Source organism: Nestor notabilis, unplaced genomic scaffold (assembly GCF_000696875.1).
Source record: "Nestor notabilis isolate BGI_N333 unplaced genomic scaffold, ASM69687v1 scaffold6480, whole genome shotgun sequence".
Taxonomy (NCBI): domain Eukaryota; kingdom Metazoa; phylum Chordata; class Aves; order Psittaciformes; family Psittacidae; genus Nestor; species Nestor notabilis.
The window spans coordinates 18,579-38,918 of record NW_009910560.1 but is presented as its reverse complement, the minus strand read 5'-3'; the positions used below and the strand labels follow the sequence as shown (position 1 = coordinate 38,918).

General features: G+C 46.1%; 1 protein-coding gene across 1 annotated transcript in view; it reads right to left on the bottom strand.

Moving 5' to 3' along the window:
• Positions 1 to 3,952: 3,952 nt before the first annotated feature.
• The window catches only part of SGPP2 (sphingosine-1-phosphate phosphatase 2), a gene marked incomplete at its 5' end in the record, with an annotated part of 21,859 nt that continues 5,471 nt past the window's right edge, over positions 3,953 to 20,340 (bottom strand). Inside the window, 3 exons of the mRNA XM_010010607.1 lie at positions 3,953 to 4,498; positions 11,021 to 11,110; positions 13,633 to 13,812. Coding sequence (XP_010008909.1) covers positions 3,953 to 4,498; positions 11,021 to 11,110; positions 13,633 to 13,812 — 816 coding nt within the window. The remainder of the gene's footprint in view (positions 4,499 to 11,020; positions 11,111 to 13,632; positions 13,813 to 20,340) is intronic.

Below are 20,340 nucleotides of genomic sequence, written 5' to 3'. Positions count from 1 at the left end.
TTTTGCAGCGAGGACCTGGAACTTCAGGTTAATAAAATACAGAAAGCATGACCTATCTTACCTTGTCAGAGGACTTGCCCCTTCAGGCCAGGCTTTGTAGGGAGGGCTACAGTCCTGTGAGCATCCCACAAGCACAGCATTGGTACAAAGCCCAGCTGAAAACCTTACCTGGTCCTGGCAGCCCAGTGATGCTGCAGCAATCAGGGCTCACCCCAGTCAGCTGTGGGCACTTGGAGGCCCATGGGCATGACACTTCCAGGCAGGACATGATGCTGAGGGGAAGACATGGCCCTACCTGGTTTCAGATACACGTCCTTGACAACAAAACCTTGTTAGACTCCCCGGTGAACACAAAATATTCTGCAGGTTATGGGATATCATGTCACAATTGCATATATTAATTTCAAATCAGATTTGGCTTCCAATTAACTTTTTAGTCTATTAGAGATAGATATTGCAGGTGAAGAAGATTCCAGGTGCCCAAGCATCCCCTATTGCTAACAACACATCAACTCATGTGTTTCCATTTACAAAGGATGTAACACATATTAGTAAGTAGACTAGCAGGAGTTTTTTATGTTTAAGAAAAAGCACGATGTTGGTGCTGAGCCCAGAGAGCCAAAGCTCACAGCTGAGCTGAGCAGGGGACAAGGGGCCAGCTTGGGAAGAGAGGTGGGTGGTTGCATTTGGGAAGCTTTTTAAACTGCGACTCATTCCCCTCACATCAGTCATTTACAAGTAGCAATAAAAGGTGCAAAATGAACAGAGAAACACCAGATTTTGCAAAATAAGTATATTTTAAAATTTGAACCAAATACAGTTTGCATGTATTGCATGAACCACATGCAGGTGAGTACTATAAAAGATAAAAATACCTGTGCACATACTTTATAAATCCAAGCATTTATATATAATTCATAAAATTGTCGTAACATAAAATAGATGTGATTAAGAACAGAAATTTTACACATAAAACTGGATGAATGTCCCTGTCAATCTGTGCCTTTCTTGGAACCGATTCCACCCACAGCTTAAATGCTCAGCTTGCTGTCAAGGATTTCCCCAGTTTGGGTCCCATCCACTGCAATGTGGCACTTCCCCAGTGCTTCAGCTCTGCCATGCAGCTGCACGATGTAAAGCTCTCTTAACAGAAGGTGTTTGAAAGCCTGAGAGCAGTGCTTCTGTGGTGTGTGGGAGGGAGGGAGACTGAGGATGGGACCCCAAGTCCAGCACAACCAAAGGCACATGTCCTGCTGACAGACTCGTTGAAGCTGTTTGCATGCACATGTAAAGTCCACACAGCCTGATTTAAAACAGTTCATCCACAGCCTGGCAAACCTAAAACCTAAAAATGGTTAAAGTTTCTGTCGTCTTCTTCCAGAGGCTGCTGACCTAGTTTTAAAACCACAGAGCTCTTTCATGCGCATGCTTCCTGCTCCTCAGACGAAACTCCCAGCTACGTTTTGGAACTTGATTATGTTATAGTGGTCAAGTGACGGCAAAGCACCTCCTTTACATTCTTCAGGTTAATTTTTCTTGCAGCTAAGAAGACGCATATGTGGTTAAAAAGCTGGTTTTCACTGTACATTCTGCTGGAAAGGCACTGGGGCCATGCTTGAAGCTCCGAGGTCAGAGCGTGTTATATCTTAGTAGCCAAGCAGACCATATTCACTGCTGTTTTTCTCAACAGCTCATTGGTCCAACAGCTGATATATATACACAGATTTAAAATAAGCAGCCTGAGTTATAGGGGCGACCATCCTACAATCAACTGCTATTCTACAAGTATTGCAAGTATTCTACACACAGTATTGCAAGATGCATGGAAGACCAACCATAATGCTGTGCAGCACCAGAAAATGATAGCATCATACCATCACCACATGCTGTAGTCACCAGAGTCACCACTTAGCTCCTTCCACAATGCACTTTAAGGACATTGCTTGTCACTCCTGCATGATAGGAAGGACTTTGTCCCATCCCCTAAAGAGGGAAGCTAAATCAGAGTTAAACAGCTTGAACACAAGCCTAATGTTGTGGTAACAACTCTGCTCAGTTCTATGTATTGAAAGGATCTTTCAGTGGAGGCTTTCTTATTAATATCCGAGATAAATTTGTTACAAATCACAATGTTTTGTGTTGGGAGTTTTCTTTCTTTTGTTTTACTTTCTGGTTTTTTTTTCTGGATTTGAGATTGCAGTGGGTAAAACCATACACATGGAACTAGCCAGGTCTGGGAGCACTGTCAGAAGACAAGAAGACACTATGACAAGTGACAAGTATAATAATCACCAGATTACTTTAGTGAAATGCTCAGCTGTACCCAAATGTGGATGTCTCCAATCTGTGCCAATGATGCTTGCTGAAGAAACCTGCTGTCTTGGCCAGCAGGAAGCTCCTGCCAAAGCCCGACAGCAGGAAAGTGCCAGCACTTGAAGAGCCTCTATCTCCACATCACCTTCCCATCTTCAGCCACTCTTCCTTCATCCCCAGGCCCCAAGGGATAGCGTGGCACAGACAGAGCTCCACATGCCCTGAGGACAGCACTTTGCTCTTGGCTGGTTGCCTCTTCCCCCATCGCACCAGCCGCTCGCTCCCCCATGCCCCAAATGTGAGCTCTTCCTTGGCTTCCTTTCCTGTTTCAGTAGGAGCAACCCCATACCCCAGAGACCCACAAGGCCAGTCTCCCATAGGCAAAGCCATACTTCCAACATCCCCAACCCCACAGGAAACCAGCCACTGCTGCTACTTCCGCAGGGATTTTGGCTTTGTAACCAAAGATTCTTGTCATCTTCAGTTATCTAGGCCACTGTTCGCTCACTATGGGACACAGTGAGGTCAACCCAAAGTTAGTTATGTACAGCAGTTCCCATGACAGTTCAGAATCGGGTATTTTAGGCTGATTTTAGGGTACTTCAGGCAAACCTTGGGTTTGCGTGACAAAGTTTTGGTAGCAGGGGGACCACAAGGGTGAATTCTGTGAGAAGCTTCCCCTGTGTCCCATAGAGCCAATGCCATCCAGCTCCAATATGGACCTGCTGCTGGCTGTAACATACTTAAGAAGGGGAAAAAACCCTGTGCAACAGCGATTGCAGGAGGAGAAGAGAGTTGTGAGACCATGTGTGAGAAACAGCTCTGCAGACTTTCAGTGAGAAAGAAGGGAAAGGAGGTGCTCCGGGGACTGGAGCAGAGCTTCCCCTGCAGCCCACGGAAGACCCCACATTGGAGCACATGGGTACCCAAATGTGGCTGTGACCCTGTGGAGAGAAGAGGCCACGCTGGAGCAGGTTTGCGGCAGGACTGGTGACCCCGCAGAGACCCACACTGGAGCAATCTATTCCTGAAGGCCTGCACCCCATGGAAGGGATCCACAATGGAGCAGTGGGTGAAGAACTGCAGCTCGTGGGAGGGACTCACGTTGGAGAAGATGGTAGAGGACTGGAGCAAGGGAAGAGTGTGAGGAGTCCTCCCCTGAGGAGGAGGGAGAAGCAGAAACAACATGTGCTGAACTGAACACAACCCCATTCCCCATCCTCCTGTGCACTGCTAGGAGGTAGGAGGTAGATATTTCGGGAGTAAAGTTAAGCCCAGGAAGAAGGGAGGGGTTGGAGAAAGGTGTTTTTATGATTTGGTTTTATTTCTCATTATCCTATTCTGATCTGATTGGTAATAAATTAAATTTTTTCCCAAGTTGAGTCTGTTTTGCCCATGATGGTAATTGCTGAGTGATCTCTCCCTGTCTTTGTTTTGGCCCACAAGCCTTTCATTATATTTTCTCTCCCCTGTCCAGCTGAGGGGGGAGCAATAGAGAAGTTTTGGTGGGCCAGGGTCAACCACCACACCAGTGCAGAAAGGAACAAAACACTTTTTGGTCCAGTTACCAGCCTTGATCAACTCATTGCATCTCTGAAATGGTGGTGCCATACATTACTTTGTAAGGAAGGTGCTGCACTCACATCAATCCTAACAGCTTGTGCAGCAGCGGCACGACCACGGTCGCACTGAAGCCAACTGAGGAGTATGTTATAAACTTATATGGGACTTCGACTTCCAGTCGCCTCCGTGCTTCCAGGTCGCCAATGGGAAACTTGTATCGATAACCCAGCATGCCAAGGACCATGCTCTTCATGAGCTGTCGTGTCAATAGAACAACAAAGATCCCTACAAAGAACCTGGCTAGCACGACCACCACTATTTTACTGGTGATCAGAGGAAATCCAAGCTGAAAATTTCTGCTGGTGTAGGCTAGTGCAGCGTACCGGTTATTTAACCAAAATCCCACAGTCGCTCCAGCTCCCGCTCCTAAGATAGTAGTGGTGTCTCCCCTGGTAGGGCTGTAATAGTCTAGTTTGGGGTAATTGTAACATAAGACGAGAGGCACAACTACACAAAGCAGCGGGCAGAAGGGACTAGTTAACAGCAAGTGATCTATCATGTCCCACGCAGGGTACAAAAGCACGAGCAGCACAGCCGAAATCAGCGCTCCACCAATCACGTCCTGCAAAGAGATCATGTTTAAAAGCTTTGTGAGACCTGGAAGGTAAAACAGATACTCTCTGGTAATCATAAAAGACCACTATCTGCACTCATGGGCACATGGCAGTGGAGGAATGCCCTGAATTCACAGCAATGGCACTGTCCATGCGCGGTGACAACACAAAGCCTGTGCTAAGCAAAATGCAACAATCCATAAACCCAACCTTAGCCCTGTCCATGTGAATGTATCTGTTGACCTATACTTTTCCCCTAAACAAGTGAGAATCTTCCCCTCATCTGCTTTCCTGCTTTAAGGGCACTCTCCACGTATGACCTCAATGGAAAAGGCAGGTGCACAACTCCATCTCAGGTAAGCTGCCTTCATACAAACCCCTCCCATAATCCTACAAGTAATTTCATCATAATGGCAAGATTATCACTTGCTTGCTTTGCATAAATAGGAAGATGCTGTCCTTTGTCAGAGACAAGCACTCAGTCTGAGAACACAGGCTGCAGCGTAGAAAAGTGCAGAGCTGTGGGACGTGGTGAATGTGCCATGATTTCCGCCAGCCGTGGCAAGAGGTAAGCACCACTGGGCAGGAATACATCAGGAAGAAATTGGTTGTCCAAGCCTCTGAAATCCGGCTTACAGTAAAGTGCCTGAGGCAAGCACATAGTTAAAACCTGATTTATTAACAGAGGCAGATAAGGTGTTATGAGAACTTGATTGTTTTCAACTGCACGGCTGGGAAAGGAGACAAGCAGATAACCCCTAACAAAATCCCTCTGTATGGGAGCAGCCAGACAAAAAGCAGTACAATATATTTCCCTGTGCTGCTCTCCTTGCACCACTCAGGAGGCAGCAGAGTCTGTATTCTGAGCATGAAATGCACTGCAAAATCATGGACAGAAATGTCCTCTTCTCAAGATTCTATCTTTTTCACTGGGTCACGACAGTTGACTCCTACCATGCTTGGTCACAGGCTAAAATGAATTATTTATAAGAACTTCACTTACAGTTAAGGCAGGAATGAGGGGACTTTCCCACAACAGAAATATTTAATGGCTTTTTCTTAAATGCATTACACCAGTATGGCTGAAATTTAGCTGTTTATAGCTTCCAGGCAATAGATTCACAGTGCATTTAGTTTAAGCAACTTCCAGAGTCATTTTGCATATTCCTAATACAGATTTTCACTTACATTTATTCCATCATCCATGACATGGGGATAGCCATGGAAATACACAAAGTTGTTGACAGATGCCTGATACATAAAATACCATTAGGTGTCAATATTTCATGATAATCCACCTTCTGATAGCAATTTTTGGATGATAACTTTACACCAGAAGGCATGCATTTGGCCCAACACCAAGTAACTGCATCAACATGAAAGAGCTGGGGGTTGCTCCCAGCACTGATGCTCAGAAATCCCATCACCACTCTGTACCTCCATGTCCCACCCCACTCTTTGTCCACCTCATATTAGAAGCAAAAGTCCAGACATCTCAAGGCCCTCTCCACGTGCAATTAAGGAGTGAAACTGAAAAGCTGTTCATGTGCTTTTCAGTTCCAATTAATTGGACATTTAACCAAACGTTAATATTCCCCTAACAAAGGCTTTGCTGAGATTTACGCAGCTGACTCCAGCTGTTCCCAGCCAGGGCACACATAGCCTCTATTTATGGACCTGATTAAAGCTGTCTGAATTTTGTTATCCTTCTGGTCAGCCCAGACCATACAGTGTGTTACCATATGGTAACACAGCTCCTGTAGTTTTCAAGGACCCAGATAACCAGCTCTTCTCCCAGTCAGTGGTCTCCAAACTGGATGCACAAGGAAACCCATCAGGCTGTGGGAAGAAAATACTTTTTGCACCACTAATAAGCAACAAAAAAATAAAACATTTTTAAAGTAGTGCTTATTTCATCCTTTTTAATTTGTATTTTTGTATGTATCAGTACATGTATATAATTCATAAATAAATAATTGTATATTAGGGGTGCATGCTCAAAAATTTTTACTGACCAAAAAAGTTGGGAGACCAGTGGTTTATTCTGTTCCCTGCTCCCTCATCCACTAATATATGGGCTTTTCATTTTGGAGACTCCTTACTAAAAGCTTCTGGAGAGTGTGGGACATACCCAGCCACAGCCATCTGTAGTGACTCTCTTTGGTTCTGGTATGCATGGACAGAGGTTTGATTTTCTGAACACCCAGAAGAGGCAGGTGAGTTCAAGACCAACACTTGACAAAGACATTTAGCAATGCAGAATTAATGATTAACACCCCTCACCCGTTAAACTAAGGAGAAAGTGGGAAGAGGAGGGATGGATCTGATCCCTGTGAGAAAAACTGCTTTTCTGGACTCTCCCTACCATGCACCCAGGAGCAGGACCTTAGCTTTTGCCAGGTGCTGTTAGCACTCCCAGGAAGCACATTCTTGCCTGTCTGCCTGTGTAAACACATTAGCCTCTCACCAAACCCACAATTATAAAGGAATTTTTAAATGAGGGCAGGCATGAATTTTGCTCAAGGTGCTGCACTACCGGCAAAACTTAAAACATCCAGTTTCCCTGCTGGGACGGGCCAGCTCCCTCAGCACGGACAAGTCCTCCACAGGCTCCATCCCTCTCAAAAAGCTCTCCTGCTGCCGTGAATCTCGGCCCTGCTACCATACAGCACCCCCTGCCTCCTCTACGGTGACGAGCATCTGCCTGGGTTTGACACAAGGGCGGCCTTGCTCCTATTGATTTTAACTAGAGCTGTCATTTTGCTTTGCTGTCTACAGAACAGGCCACTGTTGGGTTTCTCACATTGCAAGTCACTAAAGATATTTTCCTGTGCTACAGGTACATTAAAGAAAATATATAAATAATAAAAATGAGGTCAAGATTCAGCTGCATGTGATGCCTGGGATGCAGAACTGCCCATCACTGAGGGAACATGGTAGCAGCGCGGTCCATGGGTACCAGCACCACTGCTGCCCTTCTTGCACTGGGCTGTTTTTGTGTTTCATAAGGTCTTAGAGCACAGTTTGGTTTAGGATTGCAAAAGCTTTCTAAAGGCAAGACCCTTCTATGCTCTTCCCAGTGCAACTAAGGTTGGAATTGCAAACACTCACAAAATGCTCCCAAAATATTGAACCAGCACACCGAACACAGCGGGACTCAAGCATTTTCCACGATACTGCCAGCCAGAGCAAAAATAACACTTTTTCTATTCTGTCATATATATGGTCACTTACTGCCCGAACTCCTTTCACACTTTCATTTAGTGTGAGATGCTACTCACTCTCCTAAACAAAAATCTTACTTGCTTTCCACTCCTAGAGGTTACTGTTTCATCCCACGAGGACTGTACTGCCACAGTGTGTAAGGTGATGCCAGTTTGCTAATTGTTTATCAGCTTTAAAATATTTAAGGTAATTTCAGGATTAATGATGGTGTTAAAATAAACCAACAGATACAGCAAAGGGTGGGGGCTACAGCGTACCCTCTCCCAAGGGTGTGATCACCAACACATGCACCAACACTGAGTCAGTGTACCTTGGGGAAAAAAGAAATAATTTATTTTGTTTAGAGAAACAACTCCCAGCTTTCTTTTTGGTCATAAAAAGTGACCTTTTCACTTCTCCCTGTATCCCACTTGTGCTGGACATTATTGCTTTTAACTCAGGGCTGCAAGAGGGGCAGCTGCAGTACCAGTCACGTTGTCACAACACCAGCAGTGCCTCTGGAGTGAGTGGCTGCCTCCCCAAGGCTCCGCTGCTGCCTGGGGACAGGGCAGTGTGCATTGCAGCTAGGAGGAGACCCAGCTCTGCCGCACGGCAAACATCAAATCCATATGCTTGGTGCATTAAGAAACACCTACTTCTGACCCTGAAGGGTTAAAAGGTGGCTAAAAGTCTCCCTTCCTCCCCCTGCTTTGGGGGCTGCCCTCAAAGTTCTTCCTAATAGGATTTGAAGTAATCTTGCTCACATCAACCCTGGCAGGGGGGTTGGAACTAGGTGATCTTTAAAGGTCCCTTCCAACCCAAACCATTCTATGATCTTCTTGGAATACTATGCGCTCACATGAACATCACCCATCATTTCAAACACAAGGTGACTCAAATATGCTCCAGCAGTGGCGAGACAGGAAAACTTGTTCACCTCGCCGAGGCACAAATCAAAAATTGGGCCAAAGTTTAAGATGAAGAGTAAATGGGTATTTTCTAAAATATGATTCTCCAGGGAAAATAAACCAAACACCATCAAAACAGTCCTATTGTCTCAAATTGCTTTTTCTTCCTTAAAAATAACCTGTAAAAAATTACAGATTTGCTGTTTCAAAACGTGTCCAAGTTTTTACTCTGCCCTTCCCAGGTAATTCCAGATTCCTTTTTTGCCAGCTCCTCAGACTCCATCATTTAAGATCTAAAAAGAAGGACCCTGCTTTTCCCCTGCTTCTCCATGCATGTGGGATATTCTCGTGTTGAGGTGGTGCAGGTGGGTTGTTGTAATTCCGTTATCTCTTAGCAGTGCAAATGCATTGCTTCTACACCATCCTCTAGCTGGGTGATGCTCTCCTGGTAACAGCCCATGCAGCGGGTGTTTATTCCCTTTTCCCTGTGCATGGTATTCATTTCATATGGCTATAATGATGTAGATAACTCGCATACCAGCTTAATGTCTCTCCAGAAGGTCTTTAATGGTGACATCTCTTCTACTGATTGATTTTTGAGGCTGGTCCTGATCCAAAAGCAACACCAGCAATGCTGAAATACAGACTGATTTGTAGAGCCAAGACTACAGAAGATGAGCCTGTACAGTGGAGCTTCAGCTACAGCTGTAGCAAAGCATGATGCAACCTGCTTGCCGCTCCTTCTCTGGCTCCTCAAACAGGAAAAATTCAGTTACACTAAGTCAGTGAGTATGTTACCCATTCGTTTACTTTACTAAAATCTTATGATCGCTTAATACATAATTACATCCTGTCAGCATTCATTTTCTATTAATAACTCAGTTAAGAATCCATTAGACAGACATTTCAGCTGCTGGCTTGGCTGAGCCGCTCCTGCGCCTTGGCCCAGTGGTGTGTTGGGCAGCTCAGGGTGGGAGCCATCCCTCCAAGTGCAGAAAACATCTCTGAACTGCACTTCTTTCCCGGAAGAACTTGTCATTGCAGGTGGGATGCCACCACAGCAAGATGGATTGCATTTGGGCAGCTGTGAGCACCAGGCATTTTCCCAGCTCTGTCCCCTCCATGGCATGCAGAGCGAAGTACGGTCACCCTTTTGAAAGGCAGCACTGCTCACACTTCAAGTAAGGAGCTGCTTTTTATTTTAAAGCCCTTTTTTATCATGTCAAAGGCACAAAGGACTTTTTCTTCTTTACCCTAAAATCCATCTAAATTTAGAGAAGCCTCATTATGATGGACCAGCAAGGGAAGTATGCAAAGAATTTTTACTGATTGACTTAAGGTCACTAGCCAAGAAAGGGTGTCTCCAGCTTCGATTTTATACATAGTTTTGATCCACTAGGCCTGGAAGGGAAGGTCAAGCTCTATTTTATAGATAACCTTAATCTCATAAGGACTCTCTTTTTTATAGTCATTGAGTCCCTATTACAAACATACTTGGTAAAAAAAATACAACTATTTATGCACATGTGACCAACCAACAATGCATATGATACTCCTGCAGGGCAGTAGCTAGGAGTTTTTATCTATACTTAGAAAGCTAGATGACCCCTCTGACCACTACATAACAGATCAGTAATGTTTCCTCTTATCAAGAACAAAGCAGCTACTGCGTAATCAAAGTTGCACTGAAATCTGTTCTTAAAATAGGACTGACACCTCTAAACAACTTGTGCCCAACAAGTCTGTCATATAAAGTCATGGATATTTTATGATTTTTTTCTATGGATGAAGTATTTGTGTATCTCAGTCCTCTAAGAATGAATTTCCTTCCAGCTGAAAATGAGAAGCTTGATATTGCATTAAGTGCCATTGCCCTGTGTGTTTACAGGAGACATGCTGTCCCCCAGTCCTTGAAGGGAAGCTCACTTGTCATGTATTAGCCTCTCCTCTGCTCCCCCCTGGTCACCGGCATGACTCACCAACCTGTTATTCCTTCCCTGACACTCCCAGGCTAAACCACCCTGGAATACTCCCTGACAACAGTGATACTATTGCACAAAAGGCTCAGCTCAAGAGCAGCTCCAGTTGCCAAAGTGCATTCCATACAATTAAAATTTCAAAACAGAGAAGTACAATTCAGATGCCACTCCATCCTCACCTGGCTCCTCAACCCACACGCACCGCTGCTTCCCTCATGGGATAAATAGTACCCCTGGAGACACAAATAGCAATAGCCTGGGGATTTCCTCACAGCTGCCTTTGAGCAGACAGCCTGAACTTTAGTGGCATGACTCCTATATTCCTCAGTGACATGGACTAGGCAGGATGCGTATCTCTTGAAAAGTGGGAGATGGGAATCACTGAAGGTAAGCAGAGCTGGAGGCACGACCAGCACAGGGCAGCGCAGGGCATCCTTACCAGGACTGTGTGCATCCCTGTGTAGAGCCTGCTGAGACACACCAGTGTCGAAAACACGAATGCTGCTACCAGACCTAGTTCAAATGGATACTGTGAAAAGGGAAAAATAAACAAACACACTCATTACACCATTATTTCACTTTAACAAATAAAACATCCAAACAGCCAGACTGACATAAGGATCTCAAATTTGGAAGTGGCTCCTGAGCTATACTTTTCTAAAGAGGTTAACATGAGCCAAGGGGAGACCTCGCATTGGCCAACATGCAATCCTGCTGGAAGGTCATTTCACCTTCTTTGGAGCCCACTTTTGTGAAGGTCTTAGTGTGGGAAAGCCTGGGAATTTTGCAATATTTTCCCCACAATATCTACCTGCAAAATCCATGTTAGTGCTAAATGTCTTAAGAAAAAAAGGCACAGCACTTTGTACCAGCTATGCCTGAGGTTGAACTGCAGCCTCAGATCACCCAAAGGGTACATGATAGCTTAAGGGCCTGACCAAAAGGTGTGTGATCAATAGTCCTCAAGCAGTGGGCTGGGAGGGGAAAATCGATGACTGGGCTCAAATTGCAATCCAGCTATTAAGGCAGTGAGGAGTGCTCTTCCCTGTGACACTTAAGGTTTATTCCTCTTCTTATAAAGTTGGATTTGCTTGATTCCCTCTCTGAGTTGCCTATGGGCATGGAAAGAAGTGTTGAAATAAATCAACATTTAAACAGGGGGGCAAAAAAAAAAAAGAAGAAAAAAACCGAAACACATTTGGTAAAGAATAAGCTTAACATGTTTAGCCCTTAATCCACTAGTTCAAATTCTGCAGCCTAGTGGACTGGTGGGCTCCTTTCAGTCTGTAAAGGAGATTTTTATGAAAAAATAAACCAACTCAGAATATAAATAAATGGAATCAATTCACCCGATTTGACATCAAGCCTGTAGTGCCGAGAGGCTGCTGACTGACATGGGTGGCCACAGGTCAGTGAAAAAATGTGTCTGTGGAAATTCTAAGCGTAACAACTCACTTCTGACCCTTTCCTCCCTGGCGTACTCCAACCCTCTAGACAGAGAGCTCAGAGCTGGCTGAAGATGTCATTCCCAGTTCATAAAACGTTATTTTTACCCCAGTTCTCTAAGCCTTGGGAGGGTTTATGCCCACTTTATTCCCCCCTCAGCAGGCCACCTGGGAGTTGCTCCAGATTGGCAGCTGATGACCTAGGCATCTTGAGAGGATAGCTGTGTAATGGGCTCGTAGATTTTTCCTTCTTAATAGAGGCAATCAAACCATTTAATTATTTTACAGCAGCTTTATTGTTTCATGGCAGGTTCCAAGAAGTACAAGACAGCCTGTGAAGAGCTGTGTCCCCCACTAGTAGCTTATCAATTGAGGAGGAGGAGGAGAAAGCATTGCTGACCAGGCCTTTCTGGCAGCTGACACATGGGATGGATCTGGCTTTCCAGGGCTGACAAATATCGCATCCTACGGCTCCTCCTGCCCATGCTCATCCCACTTCCAAGCTGCTCTGACCAGTTACCATATGGAGCAGAGGGCTGGCAGTGCAGCTTTAGGCGTCACTGACCTGCTCACTTATCCTTGCCCTGGGGGCAGGAGCAAAGCCCACTGCTTCAAGGTTGGGACTGGAAGAGTCTGGAAGTTAAATTCCAGAGATATTGGTGTAATTCAGAGATCTCCATTCTTACGAGTTACAGCCCTAGGACACAGCACCTTGCATCAAACGGGTGGCCACTTTTGTCCCTTCACACATGCTGGCACTGAAGGAAGGACACCCAGGGACACTGTGACAGCAAGACCCCCTGGCCATACTGTGGGCCCTCTTGGTTACATGGGTCTATCTTTGAAATACACTTCAGAGGACTGAGAAACATGCTTAAATATGGTGCAGCCTGGAAATTACTATTGCTAGAGTACAGGAAATACATGTTTAGAGTCACAAAATGGAACAAAAATAATCATTGTGGAGAAAAGACAAATAAACCTTTTAGAAGGCTGAAGGTCTGGGGAAAATAATTGAGAGATCTCATCAAGCAGCCTACTGCCAGTGCAGTGAAACTGCTGTTACTTCGTTGACAAACAGGCTCTCAATCATATTATATGCTATTAGACTAAAACAAGTTAGAGCCAGGGGATTTCCAAGGATGCTTTTTCTGCATCCTCCAAAATGCAGGTAACACAGAGCTACTTTGGTTTCCCTGGGAGCCAGCATTTCCCCATGTGCAGCATTGGCTTGACAGGCACAGGGAGAGCACAAGATGCTGACACTGAGCACTTTCCACAGCAGCACCGTGGCTCCCTTCATGGTCACCCCATATACAAAACACTGAACTCCCCAAACCTCAGCAGGGCAGGGCAGCCCACCCACAGTGCTGAGTGGGGTTCACGCTAAAGAGAGGAGATTTCCACTAAATTTCTTCTTGTGTCTATTATGGGCAAGCTATGGGTAACCACAGGGAAAAACACATGTCTGTGAGAATAAATACACAGCTCCTCTGAAAACGGCAACAGCTTTGGCTTGGCTGGTTTTCTGGAGCTTGCTAGAAACAGACATGTGCTTTTCTTGTCTAACCTTTTTCTCTCCTCTTTTTCTTTCTGCACCCCTTACCTTGTACTGGTTCACAGTTGCAATGAGAAAAGAGAAGGAGATGGCGGTAGCTGCCATGGCATGGGTGGAAGGCATCCCATACTCTGCATTCGTCCTCATTTCCAGCTTGACAACAGGCGGCGAGAGGGGCCGAGGCCACTTCAGGATGTCCTTGGAGACTTGGCCTATGTACATCACTATCTGGGGAGAGGAAAGGCCACATGCCTGTCAGTCAGCACAGGCAATGCCCACTCAGCTTACCTCTATTTATCCATTTTTTTTCCTGCAAAATCCACCACCCGAAGTGCAGAATTTATCCCCTGAATTATTAAAGGAGTTTCCATTATCCCAGTCAGTGAAGGAAGTGGTACAATTGCACCATGTAACCTGATCAGAAGTGGGATCAAAGGAGGGTTCACTGATGAGATGCAGCAGTACAGGCATGAGATGGACAGCTGGCTCCCAACCTCCCCATCCCTTACAACTCCTCTCCTCCAAAACAAACAGCTATAAGAAGTTTTTCTGCCACCACCTTCAAATCACTGCCTTGCCCAGCTCCACGCAGCAGGTGTCCGAGGGCAGCACCAGCTCTCCTGTTCCCAGCAGCTCCCACTCCACCCACCGCACCAGATGCTGCCGGAATCCAGCCGGGATGCACCACCACTGTGGATATTAAAGAATAACCTTGGCGTCCTCGAGGAGGCAGCAGAGAGAAAAGTGGACGGGTAACATGAAAGTACCAGTTCTCCTGCCTAACTCCAATAACAAAGGGCTTTTGTGCACTCCTTGGGACACCAGGGGTTTAAGCAAGGACTCCATTAATTAGCTACCAATTAATAGCTAATTAATTAACAACTCAACAAGCACTGCAACACAGTTGGGGGGGGGGGGGGGGCAGGGGAATGCTGCATTTTCAGGTTACTGCAAGCAATAACAATGGGAAGCAGAGGCAAGACGCAAACCTGGGCAGCATGCCCAAGAGGTGCAGCCCATCCAGCAGCGCCCAGGGCATCTGCCATGCTGATAGCCTCTGCTTCTCGGCACCTCCTTCCTAAATGCTATGGGCTCTCAGCATCCACAGTGAAAAGGATGTGAATGAAAGTCACACAGGGTGTTTCCAGAGGATGTATTTGTTCCTACCCTCCTCCCTTTGGATAGTGCAGCCAAATACATGCAAAACAGGCTCTACAAAACAAAGCAAACCTTTTTCCTAACACAAAAATCAGGTTAACTGATGTCTGCCATGAAAGCTCAGCTGCTGCTGTGCGAGACAGCTCACTGTTCTGTTTCTCACGCTTCCACTAGCAAAGGAGGGGTCTTAAAATAACATCCTTCCTATGCTGGTGTTAGCCATATGCCAGAACAGCTACACGATCATCTGCTGCCACATTTGTCACTAGCCACATGGTGCCCCTCTCTGTCCCACCAGCCATTTAAGAAAATGGCTTCAAATTAAAATAAAGATGTCGGGATTCACAAATCAGGACCAGGAAAAAGCCAAAACATCACGTTCCTCCACCCCCCTCTACAGCAAAGAACATGCCACAGGAAGTGCTAGGCTTACAGCCAGCACCAGAGCCTGGAAAAGTGACTGCTGCCGCCTTTGCATCCTTTATCCCTCGTCACACGCACCACATTACCACCTTGTTATCAGCAGCACCAGTGACACACCGGGCAGGTGCTAACTCACCTTTATACATGGGGCATAGGGCAGTCGGCAAATACCCTGCCCAGACTGCTCACAGTGAACAAAGGCTCAAGCACAAGTGTCTAAAGGAAACACCTGAGGGGGTTTATTTGATTAATGCCACTGGTTATCAAATGGTTGCAAGCACATCTTTGGAAGTTACTTAAATTCCAGAGTTGAAAACCAGATTACTCTCTCCAACAGAACATGAAACGTGGAGGCTACCATTTGTGATTCCATCTGACAGGCAAAGTAGGATGAGCCAGTTCATCAGCAGTCCTTTGTAATAATGACTTCCACCTGTAGAAGTATTATTAGCACTAATATATGAGTGTTACAGAAAAGGAAATGAGTCATTTTTGAAACAAAGGTTATGCTGGGACTTCTCTGATGCTGAAAAACAGGCTGGATGCTGGAAGAGGTATGGATAAGCTAAAATACCAGGAATCCCTGCAACATCTTTCTTCCTGGTATTCCAGATTAAATTCTGACCCTTCTATTAAAAAAAAACCAAACCAACGAACTGCATATTGTATAGACACATACTGTTATGAGAGATGAGATAAGCTCCATAAAATATGGAGTCCAGTATATGTTCAGACTAAGCACTGATCTCTGAAGCACCAGACCTCTGGTTTTAGCTTCTCTGGGTGCTGTGCACTTGTTTTTGCACACATTGTCTCAGATTATTTGGCAGAAGCAGCAGTTGTGGGTGTGGTAAAACATCCCCCATCATCTGAACTGGCAGGTTTCCCAGGAAGGCGAAAGGTAGCAAGTGCACCATCACTAGAAGCCACCCAGCAAAAGTGCTGCTCACAAGGGGCTGAAGGAACACAGGGCTGCCCATAGTCTGCAGCTCACAGGATAGCAAAGCAACCAGCCCAGGGCCCCTGCCACATCTGCTAGTGGTGGGCAGAGGGATGTTCTCCCTGGGGAGATGGCCCCATGGCATGGAGCAGGGCAGGCAGAGCTCCAGCTGGGATCTATGTACCTGTGCCCAGCTCAGTCCTGACGGGGACTATCACAGAGCTGGCAACTGAGGGCAATACCCCTGTGAGTGTTTCAGGCATGAACATCCAGAGCTCAGCCACAAACAGTGGAAACAACCTCCCAAAACCAACAACAACAACAAAAGGAAGAAGCAGGAGGCCACCAAAGGTACACTCATTACATGGCAAGTGTTTTGTGGAGACACACAGCATTTTATTTTATTGTAGGATTGATCTGAATTGCACTCTTCTGTGGCTTTCACCTTTTCATCTTATGAAGATGGTAGGTATCCACCTTGGTTAAGTGGCATATTCTCTCCTAAGCCACATTTAATTATCTCCTGACCTTATTTCTCTGTCATTTTGGATTTACTCTCTAACAGTCGGGAAAGAAAGGAACATGCCTCAAAGTTTTAGCCTGTTATCAGCTTTTTTCAATCTAGTAGATGAGAAGACCCCTGTAATAACCATTGCAAACCATAACCACTGAAGCACTGGAAGGGAGGAGAAGGGTGATGGAGAGCTGAGCATGGCTGACAGGCTAAAGATCAACACAGAGCTAAGCCTCACATACGACTGACTTGATTTACCTATTTGTGCACTGCTGAAAATCTTTGATGACCCTGGAATTAATTTAGCAGAGGCAGAAATTACCCCAAGTCCCAACCAGCAGGTAACTTGGGATTGCCTAGGTCCAGAGATTTCCAGCCTGCCCTGGATGAGCCAAACAGTGCACTCCCAATGGCTTCGGACAAATGGGAGAGGAGGTTAAGGCCTGACTCAGGATCATGTCACCTTGTAGCAGCTGATCAGCAGCAAGTTCATGTGTTTCAACATCTAAGGCAGGGTGATCCCTCAAGCCTGCAGTGCTGGGCTTCACCCAGCTCCCCTTTCTTCACAAGGACTGGAAGATTAAGAGAAAGAGGAGCCAGGCTCAAACCTGGCTCACCTAAGATTTAAATGAAACCCATTCCAAAAGTCTTATGCCCGTGTATGTTTCCACCCAGGGTGTCTCCAAGCCCAATGTTGAACACTGGAGAGAGGAAACAGGCCCTTGAACACAGAGTGAGCAGCCACTATTTGCCATCTCGGAGGCATGGCAAAGAAGAGAAACTTTGAGCAAATCTATTCTTCATTGTTTCTTCCTTACATTGCAAACATTTTTTGCCTACCTAGAGAGCTGTACTGCAGTTCTCAATGTTTTCTCCCGTGTTTATTTCTAACAAAGTTTGTTTTCCACTCCGAGTGACGCAGATCAACCAACTTTTCTGCAATTCTGGCAGAAAATGGTTTGCAAGCATCTCCAGCATAAATAATTGTAATTTGCACATTAATAAGTTCCTCTGTCTCTGCATGGAGAATTTGCCTGAACCTGGAGACTTTTCCATTACTGAAGCAACAAAGTAAAAGCTGTGATGGATTGTGCAGGACACAATTAGCTGGAGAAGATAACCACACAGAAATGCATGGACGTTTAGTTGAGATTTCACCAAAGTTCATGGGATGGGCATGGCTAATTCCCTTTACTCCAAAAGCTGACAGCAGTAGCTCTAACTACCCTGTAGCTCAGACTGTTCAAACTTTCTAAAACGGAACTTAACCATTTCACACCTGAATTCCAAAGATGTGCTACTGAACAAGGGGTGCTGCTTGGGCTGGCTGGGAGGGAGGGAAGCTGGGTTCAAGGATGGGAAAGGGAAAAGCACCACAGCCCAGCACCGCAGCCATTCCAGATGACTGGGCACCCAAAAGTGGGGCCCAAACCTCGGTAGAAGCAAAGCAATACTTTTTGGCATCAGAGAGGTCCATACAGGGAGCCCTTGCCCCAAGACCCCCTCCACGCTTTCCCCTCTTAGGAGAGGTTAAAGGACTCTGCTCTACCTCTGCATTAGCAAGTCCTAAAAGCTACAGTCGGGACAAATGCCACAATGCGAGCCTTTACTAAATAAATGATGGCAAAAGCAAAGTGGACCACGGCACTGGAGCAGAGCATGGTGGAGGGGTCACTGGCAACAGCCATGCATAATGCAGGGAAACATTGCTTTCCCTTCTGTAGTAACATGTGTGCATACACACGCATGGAAAAGTTGCTCACATACTGCTGCCCAATGGCGACCCTGAGGAAGTTATGTCAGCTCGCTAATATTTGTAGTAGCACTTGACAGTGATGTGGCAGCACCAGCTGGAGACGTGGGAAATCATATGCTCATAGAATGGCTTGGGTTGGAAGGGTTCTTGAAGATCACCCAGTTCCAACCCTGCTGCCATGGGCAGCGATACCTTCCACTAAACCAAGCTGCTCCAAGCCCCATCCAACAGGTTGCCTGGATAAGTTGTGGTGGCCCAGGGGGCTGTTCCCTTCCTGTGAGCATCAGAGTCCCATCAAGTGACCTGGCTCCTTGACATTTGTTTAGCTGTAGTGTTGCTTCAACGATCTAAGAGCTGGGTTTACTCACCTGCAGGTGTTGCCTGTCATTTTTCAGTGGTTTTCCCTCACTAGTCTTGCAACCACTGCGAGCAGCACTTCTGCAGCAGGAAGCAAGAGCGCTGCATGTAGGTCTACCACCATGGCATAGATATGTGTGAAGGCAGATAGATAAACACAGCCAACCCAGCTCCATATGCAGAGGCACAGGACCAGTGCACTGGGGCATGATTTCCCCTATGGAACATTTCTATGACAGCTGCCCAGATCCCAAGTCCAGCAGGATTTAGGAAACAGGCCCAGTGCAGCAGATGTGCTGTGTGTGACACATCCCACATCATCCCTACTCTGCCACAACCTCCACACAGGGCCGGACACACCTGACCATCCCACAGGAGTGTGAAGGTCAGGTAAAGCAATTCTTTTTGTACTTTGTAATATTTCGGTTACCAAAGGTGAACCAGAACATCTTTATTTTCAACTTCTGATTTTGCAGCTCTCCCGTCTGCGCTATTGATCTACTAAAAGGACAAGATGAAATTCTAGAGAAGACACAGGGTCAAATAGCATTGGTGACATCTTCCCTGAGACACAGTGTGGCAGCCTGACTTTGAATCTGCTGGTTTGGCTCCAAACAGAAATCCTATAACCTGGCTTTAGAAATCCTGACCTGCAATCGTATTTGTCATCTTCCCAGAGAGGAAATTTGCAGTTTGAAAATGATGTTGCTTTTGTTTTTATCATAACCGCTATATGCTGATAGGAGTGACAGAGAATATAGGGGACACTGGAAAGAGGGGAAAAAAGTAAAATGCACTATTAATAAACTGGCATTTGCAGGAGATTAGGCCAGCAAAAGCCAAGACTGCATTCGTGGTTGCCAAGGCAGGTGTGATTGATTCATCAGACAGAAATTAAACCAAGCATCCAGTCAGCACCGTTCAGAGTTTCTATTCTCAGTATCCCCCAACTAAGGCTGAAGTGAGTAGGTAAGTACCGCAACAGGCAATAGCTGTGTCTGTGCCCCTTGAGCATCAGTTGGTTCACAATGAAAGAGTAGCAGGGCAAGGAAGAGAGTGTTCTCATGGAGATATTCCTTCTACCCCCAAGTGAATGCCAAGAACTAAGGTTTGGCTTCAGGAAAAAACACCAGGAAAACACTCAACAGCACTGCAGGCCTTTCACCCTCGTAACAGCCCAGGTGGAGGAAGCCTCGCAGAGCAGCAGAGCCCCAGCTGATCACATCCTGCTCCACATCCCCTCCCTGCATGCAGAGATGCCAACGGGAACCATGAGGACGGGCACCTCCTTGAGGCACACAGGCCTTATGGGATGCGGTGGCTGGCTAGGAGGGCTCGGGGATCTGCCATCTCCAGTGCAGTTACTGTTTTCCAGAAAATACAGCAATCTTGTGCTGGCTGTACAGGATCTGTACACAGCGTTTGCCAAGGATTTGGTCAGGTGCTATGGGACATTAAGGGTCACATTCAGCTGGTGGGATGCTCAAACACTCGGATTTTCCCAGCCATGATGCAAGCAGCACACCCACAAGGCAGGTCTCCAACCCACCACAAGCAGTGCAAGGGGCAGCAGGGGACAGGAGGAGGGAAGGGACAGTTTCTTTAAAC